Source organism: Boleophthalmus pectinirostris, unplaced genomic scaffold (genome assembly GCF_026225935.1).
Source record: "Boleophthalmus pectinirostris isolate CB_2022bp ecotype Guang Dong unplaced genomic scaffold, ASM2622593v1 HiC_scaffold_4, whole genome shotgun sequence".
Classification (NCBI taxonomy): Eukaryota; Metazoa; Chordata; class Actinopteri; order Gobiiformes; family Gobiidae; genus Boleophthalmus; species Boleophthalmus pectinirostris.
Genome location: NW_026571353.1, coordinates 39,367,347 through 39,384,151, shown reverse-complemented (window position 1 = coordinate 39,384,151; position 16,805 = coordinate 39,367,347). Strand labels below are relative to the sequence as shown.

The 16,805-nt window shown below is 45.4% G+C and overlaps 1 protein-coding gene across 1 annotated transcript in view; it reads right to left on the bottom strand.

The window, feature by feature from the left end:
* fras1 (Fraser extracellular matrix complex subunit 1) overlaps positions 1-16,805 on the bottom strand; it is a 607,084-nt gene that overhangs the window by 166,580 nt on the left and 423,699 nt on the right. Inside the window, exons 37-40 of the mRNA XM_055161976.1 lie at positions 12,240-12,371; positions 8,871-8,993; positions 3,439-3,689; positions 823-974 (exon numbers count right to left, since the gene is read on the bottom strand). Coding sequence (XP_055017951.1) covers positions 823-974; positions 3,439-3,689; positions 8,871-8,993; positions 12,240-12,371 — 658 coding nt within the window. The remainder of the gene's footprint in view (positions 1-822; positions 975-3,438; positions 3,690-8,870; positions 8,994-12,239; positions 12,372-16,805) is intronic.

Here is a 16,805-nt window from a genome sequence, read left to right as displayed (position 1 = left end):
TACTGTATTTAAAATGTAAAATATTACACGACTATTGCATTAATTTAAGTTACTCTCACCAAAATAACTGTGAAAATGCTGAATTTCTGTGCCATATATGGACTGAACCAGGACTAAACCAGGACCAAACCAGGACTAAACCAGGACCAAACTAGGACTAAACCAGGACTAAACCAGGACCAAACCAGGACTAAACCAGGACTAAACCAGGACTAAACCAGGACTAAACCAGGACTAAACCAGGACTAAACCAGGACTAAACCAGGACTAAACCAGGACTAATCTTGGACTAGAACTTGGAATCTAGGACCTCCCCTGAGAGAACCCCGAGTCCGTGGAACAGGGCGTCTGCGCGGCGCGATCGGGCGTCAGCGTGGAGTTCTGCGTCGGTCCTTTCGCCCGCGGTCGCCCGACGTTCTACACGGGCGCGTCTCCGGCGTTTCACCGCTGCTGACGTCGCCGTGATTTTAGCGAATTTGTACGAAGAAAAACGAAAAATCCACCACTTCAATCCAGGTTAAAAAAGCATCGTGACTTCGTGCACTCAGTAAAATATTACAGTTTTTTTCCCCTGTAACACAACATTACTGCGTTACAGCAAAAAGCAACGGTTTACAGTATTTCGTTACTTTTATAACACGTTACTCCCAAAACTGGTGATTAGAAACTCTTATTGTGGCGAATAATTCGGTTGCTCTGAACGCAGAAGGAAAGTGAGCGATCCAAACCGTTTTAAATGAACTACTTCTGTTTTGCAAAGTCAGGTCCTCCAGTCGTGTCCAGGACCAGGACTTGGACTTGGACGTGGACTTGGACTTGTACCTGATGCGCTGTTTGTTGATGTCGTCCATGGTGAAGGAGGAGTATTCCTGGAGCTCCTGGTGCTTGTGCTGGTCCTCGGAGCGCGTCAGGATCCCGTACATGGGCACGGACACCAGCTGCATCCGGATCTCACCGTCCGGAGACACGTCGTCCTGAGGGGAGGAAAGAGGACAAAAAAAAAAATTGCAGTGGTATTGACACTTTGCAGCTGATGTCGTCAAAATTCCCTGGGGTTGTGATGCTAACAGAAGGCACTACTCTGTCAGAAGCTCTATTAGACTTTAATCTGAACTTTATTTTATCACAATTTGACCTGGAAGACCTGGTTTAGTTGGAACTAAACCGGGGGGGTTAGGGTTAGGGTGGTTTAGTCCTGGTTTAGTCCTGGTTTAGTCCTGGTTTAGTCCTGGTTTAGTCTTGGTTCAGTCCGTGGTGTAGGCAGCGCAAAAGTCTGATATAAACTCAGGTTAACGGGCAGGTGCGGTCCTGTACTGGCTGCGGGGTGTGGTCCTGTACTTGGGGGTCTACAGAAATGGACCCGTGCAGGACTCTGCGCTGTCGGCTCCATTATGGAATAAATGAATCTTCAGTTCGTTACATAAAGAAAGAGGAAAATAACAAAAGGACGACAGCAGCAACAAGTTTTAAGAAGGAAGTAAAAAGTGTTGCACCTGTCGATCCTGTCTGAGAAAAGTGTATAAAGTTTGTGCTGAGGTTTTACAGCCTTAAAACAGATAGAATAATTGTAAAATATAAAGTTGATACTTTGTGGATTTCACCTGTCGCAGGTTATTTTTAGAACATAACCCCGAGATAAACGAGGGACACTGTCCTCTCACCTCAACCTGTGCACATGGACTCACACTTGTCTCTACTGGGACGGAAAACGGAGAATTTCTTGTACACGTCGTTGTTAAATGTGCTTTTGTTCTTCAGTATGTTGCAGACTGACCGACTGTTTGTGTCTCGCTCCTTCTGAGTCACAGACGCTACGAGAGACGCTCAGTTTAATGAACGATACTGAAAACCCGGACATTTGCATCACTTTATAAAAAAAACCCGGACGCCCCGGACAGGACGCAAAATACGGACATGTCCAGGGAAAAACGGACGGTTGGTCACCCTACTTTAGCATTAGCGTTAGCATTTAGCGTTAGCATTAGCATTAACAACAGTTTTAGTCACTTTCACCTTTTTGTTGAATATTAAACTCCTAAAAAACGGTTTCATGCTGCTATTCTGACATGCTGCTATTTAGACATTGACATCAAATTTTTCAGCGGCACTTTACCATTTTTCAAACATCCCTATTTTTTGACATGAATAATATTAATGTGACAGCCTGTTATACTTTATATTAAACTTATACAGGTCTAAACCAGAACTGAGACAGAACGGAACCAGACTTGAACCAGGACTGAACCGAGGTCTAAACCAGGATCAAACCAGGACTAATCTTGGACTAGGACTCATTATCTAGGACCAACCCTGAGACTGTGGAGCAGGGTGTCCACAAAGTGCATTCAGACGTCGGCTGCACTTCGCCCCGTGGAGCATGGAATTCTGCGTCGGTCCTTTGCTAAAATCTCGGCGATATCAGAAGCGGTGAAAAGCCATCGTTACGGCATCGGTTCTGAATGTCGGTGACGAGTCCGGAGGTGCACCAGCGCAGACCGTCGGGCGACCGCGGGCGACCGCGGGCGACCGCGGGCGCACCTCTGGGCTCGTCGTGACACTCAGAATCATAACGATGGTGTTTCACCTCTTCTGGTGTCGCCGTGATTTTAGCGAATTTGTGTGAAGAAAAACAAAAAACCCACCACTTCAATCCAGGTTAAAAAAGCTTTGTGACGCACATGTTTACCCAGTAAAATATTACAGTTTTTTCCCTGTAATTCTACATTACTGTGTTACAGCAAAAAGTAACGCAGTACAGCAGGAGAGTCAAACTCAAATCCACAAAGGCCGAAATTAAAAACTGGGACTAAGTCATGGGCCAAACTAAATATTTATTGAAAAATAACATCTGCATTTGTTTTCTCTTCTTTCAAGATATGTATGATATGATTTTCTTATTAAAATAAATGTTTAATAATAGTTTTGCTTAAACACTGAAACCAAACCAAGCAGAATATAAAATAATAACAACATTTTAAATAAATATTGTGTCTATAGTCGATCTGTAGGCAGCGAGCAGCTCTAATACAGATTTGATTTGATCTCACGGGCCAAAGATAATTATATCGCGGGCCAAATTTGGCCACCGGGCCTGAGTTTGACATGTCTGTATTACAGTAACTCGTTACTTTTATAACGCGTCACTCCCAATACTAATAATAATTTAAACAGGTTGATTGATTTATAAAAAAAAAAGAAAAGCAAAATTGATTTAAACAACAAAAGCTGAGACTGATAAACTGAAAAATGGTTCAGTCAGCACAAAATCCGATCACCTGTTGTAGTTTCAGCTAAATCAGATTCAGATGTTGTTAAAATAAAGATCAGATTAAAGTCTAATTTGAGTATCTTGAGTTTGAGACGGAGCAGTGCCTCGAGTTAGCGTCACACACTCATAAATAAATATGAAAAGACAAAAGCATGTGTGGAGTTGCTCACGGTGTAGGCGAGGTGGCCGCGTCGGATCACGGTGCTGCTCCTCTCCGTCACCTGCAGGGACAGCGCCGCCCCCGGGTCCGGCTCCGGCCCGTCGCCCCCGGCGCCCAGCACGGCCACCGTCACCACCGCCGTCGCCATGGAGATGCCGTCGCTCACGGAGACGGCGACGCGGTCCTCGAGGTGCGAGACGCCGCCGCCGTGACGGTAGAGAAGCACGCCGCGAGTGACGTCGGCGAAGGAGAAGACGTCACCTGAAGAGAGAAGAGAGAGAAAGAGAGAGGGGGAGAAAGAGAAGAGAAAGAGGGAAAGAGAGAGAGAAAGAGAAGAGAAAGAGGGAAAGAGAGAGAGAAGAGAAGAGAGAGAGAGAGAGAGGAAAGAGGGAGAGAGAGAGAAAGAAGAGAAGAGAGAGAAAGAGAGAGGGGGAGAAAGAGAAGAGAAAGAGGGAAAGAGAAGAGGGAGAAAGAGACAGAGACAAGAGGTAGAGAAAGAGATGAGGGAAGAGAAGAGAGAAGAGAGAAAGAAAGAGAGAGAAGGAAGAGGGAAGAGAGAGAGAAGGAAAGAGAGAAAGAGAAGAGAAAGAAAGAGAAAGAGAGAAGAGAGAGAGAGAGAAAGAGAGGGGAGAAAGAGAAGAGAAAGAGGGAAAGAGGGAAGAGAGGAAAGAGAGAGAGAGAGAAAGAAGAGAAGAGAGAGAAAGAGAGAAGAGGTAGAGAAAGAGAAGAGAAAGAGGGAAAGAGAAGAGAGAAAGAGACAGAGACAAGAGGTAGAGAAAGAGATGAGGGAAGAGAAGAGAGAAGAGAGAAAGAAAGAGAGAGAAGGAAGAGGTAAGAGAGAAAGAGAGAAGGAAGAGAGAAAGAGAGAAAAGAGAAGAGAAGAGAAAAGAGAGAGAGAAAGAGAGAGAGAAAGAGAGAAAGAGAGAAGAGAGAAGGAAGAGGAAGAGTGAGAGACAAAGAGAAGAGAGAGAAAGAAGAGGGGGAGAGAGAAAGACAGGAGAAGAGAGAGAGAGAAAAGGGAGAGAAGCGAGGGAGGGAGAGAGAGAGAGAGAGAGAAGAGGGGGAGAGAGAGAAAAGAGGGAGAAAAAGAGAGAAGAGGGACAGAGAAAGACAGAGAGAAGAGCGGGATAGAGAAAGAGAGAGAGAGAGAGAGTGAAGAGTGGGAGATGAGAGGGAGAGGGGAAGAGAAAGAGAGACAGAAAGAGATGAAAAGAAAGAGAAAGGGAGAGAGGGAGAGAAAGAGAAACAGAGAAAGAGAAGAGGGATGGACGGGCAGAGAGTGGGAGAGGAGGAAAGAGAGAGGGAGAGATAAAGTTGAATGTGTGGTTCATGTTGTAAAATCTGATGACGTTTTAATTTCAGATGGAGAAAAAGAGTCGGTTGAACTCGATGGAAGATTTATTGTTTTTTGGAAGAAATCTCCAAACTCCAGATCCACAAATGTTTCTCCTTCTCGTCGTTTGTTTGAGATCGACTCTTCACACTCTCCGTATTAATCTCACGCTTTAAAGTGTCGACAGAAAACGCCGCGATACTTTTCGTGTTTCAGTTTCCTGCTGTGAATAATTATCTCATTGTTTCTTTTCAAACTTAACGCCCGCGACAGTGAAAGTGGAAAATGTTCTGCTCCGTCTCCTTGAACCAGGGGATTATTAATTATACAAACTGCAGAAACTACAGAAGGTTCCCAGGGTTCAACTGTCAGCTGAAGATTTACCAACGGAAAACACTAAACCTTTGGTCAAAATCTCAGACCCTCAGACTCTCAGACCCTCAGACTCTCAGACCTCAGATCTCAGACTCTCAGACTCAGACTCTCAGACTCTCAGACTCTCAGACTCTCAGACTCTCAGACCTCTCAGACTCTCAGACTCTCAGACTCTCAGACCCTCAGACTCTCAGACTCTCAGACCTCAGACTCTCAGACCCTCAGACTCTCAGACTCTCAGACCCTCAGACTCAGACTCTCAGACTCTCAGACCCTCAGACCCTCAGACTCTCAGACTCTCAGACTCTCAGACCCTCAGACTCTCAGACCCTCAGAATCTCAGACTCTCAGACTCTCAGACCCTCAGACCCTCAGACTCTCAGACTCTCAGACTCTCAGACTCAGACCCTCAGACTCTCAGACTCAGACTCAGACTCTCAGACTCTCAGACCCTCAGACCTCAGACTCAGACTCCTCAGACCCTCAGACTCTCAGACTCTCAGACTCTCAGACTCTCAGACCCTCAGACCCTCAGACTCTCAGACTCTCAGACTCTCAGACTCTCAGACTCTCAGACTCTCAGACCTCAGACTCTCAGACCTCAGACCTCAGACTCTCAGACTCTCAGACCCTCAGACCTCTCAGACCCTCAGACTCTCAGACTCTCAGACTCTCAGACCTCAGACCTCAGACTCTCAGACTCTCAGACCTCAGACCTCAGACCCTCAGACCCTCAGACCCTCAGACTCTCTCAGACTCTCAGACTCTCAGACTCAGACCCTCAGACCCTCAGACCCTCAGACTCTCAGACTCTCAGACTCTCAGACCTCAGACTCTCAGACCCTCAGACCCTCAGACTCAGACCCTCAGACAGACTCAGACTCTCAGACTCTCAGACTCTCAGACTCTCAGACTCTCAGACCCTCAGACTCTCAGACCCTCAGACCCTCAGACTCTCAGACTCAGACTCTCAGACCCTCAGACCCTCAGACCCTCTCAGACCCTCAGACCCTCAGACTCAGACTCAGACTCTCAGACCTCTCAGACCTCTCAGACCCTCAGACTCTCAGACCCTCAGACTCTCAGACTCTCAGACTCTCTCAGACCCTCAGACTCAGACTCTCAGACCCTCAGACCCTCAGACTCTCAGACTCTCAGACCCTCAGAGTCTCAGAAACACTCCCTGTTTGCTCCTCTGACACTTCTTGTACGTCACCCTGAAGCTGTGAATCCTGCTGTGACATCGTTAAACGAACCGCAGGACCATCTCCGCGCCTCTGCAGCTCTGCACCGAAACCGACGACGCGCACAGGCCCAGAAATGACGGAGATACGAACCACAAACCCGGTCAACAAATCTGCAATCTGACAGATACACGGCAAACTCCACCACCGAGCTCTGACCTGCCCCCGAGGGAAACTCTGAACCTCCCGTTCACCGAGAAGAGCGTCAAAACAGGAAAAACAGACGGTTAATTGCCTGAAATAAAGTCTAATTTGTCAGTATTTCTTTTAAATAACAGCAGCTTATGTTCCTATATTGAATAAAACAGCAGCTACATAAAAAAAAGAAGCTGATCCATTTTCATAAATCCTGAACTCGGCCTCTCTCGGCAGCAGCATTACCGCACCATCTGCCCTCCTCTGATCAGCCCCGACGTGAACTCCACAACTCTGCTGCACGAATCGGATTTTTCTACCCGTTACAGATTCTTATGAGCGACTACAACGTTTAATATTCTCCGTTCGTCGCAGCTGTAGTTTTGCTTTTTTACATTTCTTCAATTACAGGTGGATTCAAAGCTCAAAAATACCCAGAAAAACAGATATTCTCCACAGATCTGACCTGTAACTTCCAGACAAAGCAAAAGAGAAAAGCGTTTGACAGATATTCCACCAGAAAAGTGACGTAATGCACCTTTAAATGACACATATTATAGAAAATGTACTTTTTTATTTATGTTATACTGTCCCGTCATCAAAAACAGACCTTGAGTTTTGTTTTTCTTCGCTCACACTTGCTTCAATTAGATCGACAAACTTAATTTATGAATCTATTTATATAAAGTCGTCTTCCTCTGTTTGTATTTTGCCAGAGTTGTTGCGTCGTAGGTAAAACTCCAGACTAAACCTGTGCAGTTTTTAGGTCGGAAACAGGTGGGTTTTAACGTTCTGGAATTTTACGGGCGAGTATGTGGGTTTAGTCCTGGTCCAGTCCTGGTTTAGTCCTGGTTTAGTCCTGGTGTAGTTCTGGTGTAGTCCTGGTGTAGTCCTGGTCCAGTCCTGGTGTAGTCCTGCTTTAGACCTGATTAAGACCTTGTTCAGTCCTGGTCTAGTCCTGGTCTAGTCCTGGTGTAGTCCTGGTGTAGTCCTGGTGTAGTCCTGGTCCAGTCCTGGTCCAGTCCTGGTCTAGTCCTGGTCCAGTCCTGGTGTAGTCCTGGTGTAGTCCTGGTCCAGTCCTGGTCCAGTCCTGGTCCAGTCCTGGTGTAGTCGTGCTGTAGTCCTGGTGTAGTCCTGGTCCAGTCCTGGTGTAATTCTGGTCCAGTCCTGGTCTAGTCCTGGTCTAGTCCTGGTGTAGTCCTGGTTTAGTCCTGGTTTAGTCCTGGTGTAGTCCTGGTCCAGTCCTGGTGTAGTCCTGGTGTAGTCCTGGTCTAGTCCTGGTCCAGTCCTGGTCCAGTCCTGATGTAGTCCTGGTCCAGTCCTGGTCCAGTCCTGGTGTAGTCCTGGTTAGTCCTGGTGTAGTCCTGGTTTAGTCCTGGTTTAGTCCTGGTTTAGTCTGGTTTAGTCCTGGTGTAGTCCTGGTGTAGTCCTGGTGTAGTCCTGGTTTAGTCTGGTTTAGTCCTGGTGTAGTCCTGGTTTAGTCCTGGTGTAGTCTGGTGTAGTCCTGGTGTAGTCCTGGTGTAGTCCTGGTGTAGTCCTGGTGTAGTCCTGGTCTAGTCCTGGTAGTCCTGGTGTAGTCCTGTCCTGTCCAGTCCTGGTCCAGTCCTGGTGTAGTCTCTGTAGTCCTGGTGTAGTCCTGGTCCAGTCCTGGTCCTGGTCTAGTCCTGGTCTAGTCCTGGTAGTCCTGGTGTAGTCCTGGTGTAGTCCTGGTGTAGTCCTGGTCCAGTCCTGGTGTAGTCCTGGTGTAGTCCTGGTCCAGTCCTGGTCCAGTCCTGATGTAGTCCTGGTCCAGTCCTGGTCCAGTCCTGGTGTAGTCCTGGTGTAGTCCTGGTGTAGTCCTGGTTTAGTCCTGGTCCTGGTTTGTCCTAGTCCTGGTTTAGTCCTGGTTTAGTCCTGGTTAGTCCTGGTTTAGTCCTGGTTTAGTCCTGGTTTAGTAGTCCTGGTTTAGTCCTGGTGTAGTCCTGGTTTAGTCCTGGTTCAGTCCTGGTGTAGTCCTGGTGTAGTCCTGGTGTAGTCCTGGTGTAGTCCTGGTTTAGTCCTGGTGTCCTGGTAGTCCTGGTGTAGTCCTGGTTTAGTCCTGGTTTAGTCCTGGTTTAGTCCTGGTTTAGTCCTGGTCTAGTCCTGGACCAGGACTGATGCCCATTTATCAGGGGCACGGGCGGTAACGGGTGGAACGTTAACGGATCATTTAGTTTTCAAGTACCTTTAGTTCAACAGAAATCGGCAACTCCGAGGTTGAAACGATCCCAACGATTCTCGTGGAGTTGAACAGAGTTTAAAAACACAACTGAGCACTTTCCGTATCACCGTGTGACATCACAAGGTGGAACAGAGTGTATTGTGTCATCGTCTCACCTTTGTTCATCTTCTGCCGTGTGTCTGTCCTGATCAGGTCTCCGTGCTCCGGGGCCTCGCTCAGCTCAAACTCCAGCTCGTCGGGAGCAGTGTCGGCGTCGCTCACGGCCAACTGCTGCCCTCCTGTCAATCAAACACCCAGAGGAAAAATACACTGAGAATAAAAAGACGCCGTTGATGCTGGTTTAGGACTCGAGGAACACGAGGAGATTTACTCACAGAGATATAGAGATATGTGTGTGTGTGTGTGTGTGTGTGTGTGTGTGTGTGTGTGTGTGTGTGTTGTGTGTGTGTGTGTGTGTGTGTGTGTGTTTGTGTGGGTGTGTCTGTGTGTGTTTGTGTGTTTGTTTGTTGTGTGTGTTGTTTGTGTGTGTGTGTGTGTGTTGTGTTGTTGTGTGTGTGTGTGTGTGTGTGTGTATGTGTGTGTGTGTGTGTGTGTGTGTTGTGTGTGTGTGTGTGTGTGTGTGTGTGTGTTGTGTGTGTGTGTGTGTGTGTGTGTGTGTGTTGTGTGTGTGTGTGTGTGTGTGTGTGTGTGTGTGTTTGTGTGTGTTGTGTGTGTGTGTGTGTGTGTGTGTTGTGTGTGTGTGTGTGTGTGTTGTGTGTGTGTGTGTGTGTGTGTGTGTGTGTGTGTGTGTGTGTGTGTGTGTGTGTGTGTGTGTGTGTGTGTGTGTGTGTGTGTGTGTGTGTGTGTTGTGTGTGTGTGTGTGTGTTTGTGTGTGTTGTGTGTGTGTGTTGTGTGTGTGTGTGTGTGTGTGTGTGTGTGTGTGTGTGTGTGTGTGTGTGTGTGTGTGTGTGTGTGTGTGTGTGTGTGTGTGTGTGTGTGTGTGTGTTGTGTTTGATGTGTGTGTGTGTGTGTGTGTTTGTGTGTGTGTGTGTGTGTGTTGTGTGTGTTTGTGTGTGTGTGTGTGTGTGTGTGTGTGTGTGTGTGTGTGTGTGTGTGTGTGTGTGTTGTGTGTGTGTGTGTGTGTGTGTGTGTGTGTGTGTGTGTGTGTGTGTGTGTGTGTGTGTTGTGTGTTGTGTGTTTGTGTGTTTATGTGTGTCTGTGTGTGTGTGTGTGTGTCTGCTCTGTGTGTGTTTATGTGTGTGTTGTGTGTGTGTGTGTGTATGTGTGTGTGTGTGTGTGTGTGTGTGTGTGTGTGTGTGTGTGTGTGTGTGTGTTGTGTGTGTGTGTGTGTGTGTGTGTGTGTGTGTGTCGTGTGTGTTTTGTGTGTTTGTCGTTTACTGAAGTCGTACTGAGACACCTGAGTGGACTCGTGTATGGGGAGCTCTGCATTGTGGGGCGCGGTCGTGTTTTGATGCTGTTGGAGTCTTTTGAGTTCGCCCTATGGTGTGGAACATACGGTAACATTCACTTCTATTGTGGCCCTGTATAAAATAAAATAGCCCCCCTTTTGAACTTTAGTAACTGGAGAGAATTTTTTTCACCCAAAATGTGTTGGAGTACCTAATGTGGGGAGTACCTCTTCAAATCTGAATATTTAGAGTCAAAAATACATTTCAAATGATGTTTCTGTCAGTATTTGAATCAGAGTCTCTTTACGTCTTTATATAAAAATATGTGAATCTGAAGATGTAATTATCATGAAAACTTTGGCTGCGGCTGTTCGATTTTTGACACTGAGAAATACAACGACAAAACAAGAAATGAAGGAAAAAATACTTGAATAAGGCTCTAAGTCTAAGTCCACTTGAGTTATTTCTTGTTACGTCTTGTTCTCGCTCAAAAAGCTGGAATCCTAAAAGTCTATTTCCAAAAGTGTCAGTGTAATTATGTGTTTCAGGCTTTTTTTCCCTTCCCTTTTTAAATTAAATTACCCGTCGGTGCAATATTTTGAGTTACTTAGTTCACTTAAAAGCCATTTCCAGTGAGAGGGAAGCGGCAGGACTTTCAACACATTTGGACACTTTCCCTGAATATTTTGGCAGGATTAAACGTCAGGGTGGAGCGGGGAAGCAGCGTGGGAGGGTTTTTTGATTCATTTTTGTTCTGGTTTTGTTAAAAAACAAAAATAAAAAAACAAAAAATAAAACAATAAAAAGCCATTTCCGTTCTCTACTTGCATACTTTTCCTCTCTTAAAATCCTCAAAACAAAACAATATATTAAAAGAACTCAAAAATACCACGAACTAATCGTTATAATGCACTTTAAATACTAAAGAAATCAGTCCAACGAGGTTCATTTGGTTCAGCTATTTCCATTTATATATACAGTCTAAATCTACCAGGGGTTAAATGGTTTTAGCTTGATTTTATTACTTATTTCTTTTTATTATAATTCTTTTTACTTTATTTATGATAATTACACTGGAAAACACAATATCTAGATAAGTAAAAAGTAATGACTTAAATTAATTTGATTTTATTTGAGTCGATTTAACTTGACAAGTAAAATTATCTACCAGTGGACTAAGTGTGTTTTTCTTAATTCGAGCAATATTCGATTTTGTTTCTTATTTTAAGTGCAAAAAGTTGTTGTTTTTCTTATTTTAACTGTAGCAAGATGTATTTTCATATTTTACCTACAAAAAGTCTTGTTCCATTGTTAGATAATTTACTCAAATCATGATCAAACTTTCTTAATTCAAGGATCTAAACTTGACTAGATTTGTTTTTTTGCAGTAACTGGATTGTTTACATCATTGTCTGTTTTTTTAATTCCTTCTGTTTGATATTTTTGTGCTTTTTGTATTGTTCTTAAACAGTGTTGGGGAGTAACAGATTACATGTACTGGAGTTATGTAATCAGAGTACAAATGATGAGTAACTGTATTCAGTTACAGTTACTGTTTCAGTGAGTGGTAATTGGATTACAGTTACTTTGTTGAAATAAAAGGATTAAACAGAGGGATTTTACTGTTTTCACATTTTGGGCTAAAACCCCCTTTTTTTTCCTCTTCTTCTTTTTTTCGGTAATTCCACTCATTGCTGGAAAATAAACCAGGACTAAACCAGGACTAAACCAGGACTAAACCAGGTCTAAACCAGGTCTAAACCAGGACTAAAACCAGGACTAAACCAGGACTAAACCAGGACTAAACCAGGACTAAACCAGGACTAAACCAGGACTAAACCAGGACTAAACCAGGACTAAACCAGGACTAAACCAGGACTAAACCAGGTCTAAACCAGGTCTAAACCAGGACTAAACAAGAACAGGAGTGTGTGAAGGCGGAGGGAGTGTGTGAAGGCGGAGGGAGCGTGTGAAAGCGGAGGGAGTGTGTGAAGGCGGAGGGAGTGTGTGAAGGCGGAGGGAGTGTGTGTGAAGGCGGAGGGAGTGTGTGAAGGCGGAGGGAGTGTGTGAAGGCGGAGGGAGTGTGTGAAGGCGGAGGGAGTGTGTGAAGGCGGAGGGAGTGTGTGTCGTCCTCACCGATGGTGGCCTGGCCCCCCACGCTGACCTCCACCAGAGGGTCCAGCACCTGGAACACGGGCGGCTGCTGGTGGTTGGACAGGACCAGGATGGCGAAGTCCATCTCTGGAGTCGTGTGCTCGCCGTCCGACACTGAAACACACAAAACACACAAGAAAGTCGTTCAGAAAACACACAGGCTTTTAAATGAAGCTTGTAAACGGAGCACAACATTTACTCTTGTGAACTGTGGATATATTTATGTTTTTAAAGGTCCATTAGTCAGAATCGACTCCTGTGAGTTTAAGTCGTGTTATAATGTAGTTTCCTCATCACAAACTGTAGTTTTGTAGTTAAAGATTGCACTAATCCAGACCAAGACCAGTCTGAGACCCCAGGACCCGAGACCAGGACAAGACCAAGAATTTAAAGGTTGAGACCGAGACGGGACCAAGACGAGACCGAAACCACAGCCCATCGAGACCAAATCAAGACCATCTTTGTAATTTTCAACATTTATGTTTGTCACAGTTATTTTCACACATTTATATAAATGTTTTTTTGTTTTTTTTTAATAAATCTATCTCAATTTGATCTGATTAAAGTTCATTTAAGCTAAAATAAGCCAAACAAACTGTACTTCAGTGAAACACACTGTTTCTGACCCTCGCCCACAGTTTGAGAAGCTTCTTTAAGAAAACTTCCACTGGGACTTTACACAAAACTGTGAAAAAAGTGCGTAGGACTTTTAAACCGATTTTTTCAAGTTTCTAACTGGAGGTTCATCCTCTTACTGGTTTTGCAGTGGGATTTATCCTCTGCACATTTAACAAACACAAACGTCACAAACACAGATGCATTTGGTCTGAAGTACCAAGACAAGACCGAGACAAGACCGAGACAAGACCGAGACAAGACCGAGACAAGACCGAGACAAGACCGAGACAAGACCGAGACAAGACCGAGACCAACAAGACCGAGACAAGACCGAGACAAGACCGAGACAAGACCGAGACAAGACCGAGACAAGACCGAAGACCGAAGACAAGACCAAGACAAAGACCGAGACAAGACCGAGACAAGACCAAGACAAGACCGAGACAGAGACCGAGACAAGACCAAGACAAGACCGAGACAAGACCGAGACCCAAGACCGAGACGACAAGAGACAAGACCGAGACAAGACCGAGACAAGACCGAGACAAGACCGAGACCAAGCGCCATGAAGACCGAGACAAGACCGAGACAAGACCGAGACAAGACCGAGACAAGACCGAAACACCGAGACCGAACAAGACCGAGACAAGACCGAGACAAGACCGAGACAAGACCGAGACAAGACCGAGTCCAAGCGTCTTCAAGACCGAGACAAGACCGAGACAAGACCGAGACAAGACCGAGACAAGACCGAGAACAAGACCGAGACAAGACCGAGACAAGACCGAGACAAGACCGAGACAAGACCGAGACAAGACCGAGACAAGACCGAGACAAGACCGAGACAAGACCGAGACAAGACCGAGACAAGACCGAGACAAGACCGAGACAAGACCGAGTCCAAGACCGAGACAAGACCGAGACAAGACCGAGACAAGACCGAGACAAGACCGAGTCCAAGACAAGACAAGACCGAGACAAGACCGAGACAAGACCGAGACAAGACCGAGACAAGACCGAGACAAGACCGAGACAAGACCGAGATCCAAGACGTCTTCAAGACCGAGACAAGACCGAGTCCAAGCGTCTTCAAGACCAAGACAAGACGAGACAAGACCGAGACAAGACCGAGTCGAGAGACAAGACCAAGACAAGACCGAGTCCAAGACCGAAAGACCAAGACCGACAAGACCGAGACAAGAAACCGAGACAAGACCGAGACCGAAACAAGACCGAGACAAGACCGAACAAGACCGAGACAAGACCAAACAAGACCGAGACAAGACCGAGACAAGACCGAGTCCTTCAAGACCGAGACAAGACCGAGACCTTCAAGACCGAGACAAGACCGAGACAAGACCGAGACAAGACCGAGACAAGACCGAGACAAGACCGAGTCCAAGCGTCTTCAAGACCGAGACAAGACCGAGACAAGACCGAGACAAGACCGAGTCCAAGCGTCTTCAAGACCGAGACAAGACCGAGACAAGACCGAGACAAGACCGAGACAAGACCGAGACAAGACCGAGACAAGACCGAGACAAGACCGAGACAAGACCGAGTCCAAGCGTCTTCAAGACCGAGACAAGACCGAGACAAGACCGAGTCCAAGTCCAGAGAGACAAGACCAAGACAAGACCGAGACAAGACCGAGACCAAGACCAAGACTCAAGACCGACAAGACCGAGTCAAGCGTCTTCAAGACCGAGACAAGACCGAGACAAGACCGAGTCCAAGCGTCTTCAAGACCGAGACAAGACCGAGTCCAAGCGTCTTCAAGACCGAGACAAGACCGAGACAAGACCGAGACAAGACCGAGACAAGACCGAGACAAGACCGAGACAAGACCGAGACCGACCGAGACAAGACCGAGTCCAAGACGAGTCTTCAAGACCGAGACAAGACCGAGACAAGACCGAGACAAGACCAAGTCCAAGCGTCTTCAAGACCGAGTCCAGACCGAGTTGTGTTTTGTTTCACACGTTTAACTCAGAAACCCTGTAGATTTAGGCTGATTTATATAAATATAAACCAAGAAAAGCATAAATGAATCAAAAAATCGATTATAACATGACTAAAAGCTGGTTAACTGACGGAAAAAGTGAAAAAAAAAAAAAAAAAAAAAAAAACGACACTACATTTTCCAAAATAGAGAGATGCGCGGTAATGACAGGAGCAGCCCTGCCGCATGAGTTATGGTGCGTTTAATGTGCGTACGGCAGAATGTCTCATTGGAAAAGCAGACAGGAAGCAGTTTGCTCATTTTCTTGGTGATGGATTAGCTTCATTATAACTGCGCTTTCGAATGATAGAAACGGCCATAAAACGCAAATGATAGCGGCAGGCCCGACGGTTCGCCCGAGAAACGCACAATACACACGCCGAAAAAAAAACAACAACAACACGAGATGTTCTGAAGACGTGTAAATTAGAGAGAAACTAATCGAGAAAACGATCATGTCATCATTTAACTTTTGATTTCTATCGTCACCTCCAGAAACTCACAAACTGTCCTTTGACACGGCTCATATTACCGTATTTTTTGGACTATAAGTGTCACTTTTTTTCATGGTTTGGCTCCTGTTCCTCCTGTACCACTGTCACTTGGCTCTACTGCGCATGTCTCCTGCAGAAAGAGCCTCTGTTCTGTCTGTATCATGTCCAGTCGATCGCACCGTTACTTCTGCACCACTCAACTATTTAACATTTAAACTTTAAACTTATAAAGACAAAGACTGAGAAGACTGAACACAAATGCCCCAAAAAAACAAAATCAGATTCTGCAGATTTAAAGGTTGTATAGAGGATTTTTTTAAGGGAAGAGAAATACAGCGACAGTCCTTGTGCGCGTTCAGAATTTACTGTTGAAGTTTCCTGTCTAGAAGTAATTCAGCGACCGACGCGTCAGTTTTTAGACCCTTCGTCTGCTTCGGTCGCGCCATCGCTGGACGAGATCTCCAAGAATCACCTCAGTTTGGCTTTGCTCCTTTTGCGGCGAACCGGTCGTGGATTCTCGTCCACCGTCACGACAAACTTTGTGCGAAATGCGAGGAAGCGACAGTTCAAAAAAGCCTCTAAGAACCGCTGCGTAAACCACATAATCCCCGCACTCCGATGAGTCAGTTACACTAGGGAGTTTGATTGACAACCTAACAGCCAATAGAAAATGAGGGAGCCTCGTTTTCTATTGGCTGATGTTTATCTGGCCTCAACACGTCCACAGTTGATAGATTTTCATTCTTTTTTTTTTTTGTCATCATAATTACAAAGCTGCTGCATCTCTGTAATGGTATTGTAATCTTTGACTGACAGTTTGAAACAAAAAAAAATCCTCCATACAACCTTTAAAAGAAATCTGCAGCTGAAAACAGAAATGGAGCAGCAGAAAGAAAGTTTGGAGTGAGAGAGAAACTTGTGACTTGTGGAGGATGCAACCATGAAACTTTCCTGAAGTCACTGGACGGACAAAGTCTGGACTTCAGTGACACTGAAACCATCCCAGGGTCTCCAGGTTTGACGACCTCAAATTTAAGACTTTTTAAGACCTTTTTAAGATCACTTCAATGAAACTTAAGACCAACATCGAGCCCATTTACGCAGGTGAAATACTCCAGATCCAGTTCTTATAATGACCATTACTCACTGCTTTAAATAACAGAAAATACTTTTATTATAAAATCTCATTCAGAACTCATTTATAGTCGTAATTCTAACAAGACAAACTAAACTTTCACATTGTTTTGTCTCACATTGACTTTCAAAATGCTTCAACCAGAAACAGAGAAAGAAAAAGAGAAAGAGAAAGAGAAAGAGAAAGAGGGAGGTGTGAGCCTGACCTGGTGGAGTGACACTGAAGTCCAGTTCAGTAAACAACAATAGGCTCATGAAATTTAACACTTTTGTGAAAAAAAATTAGACTTGGAACAACAT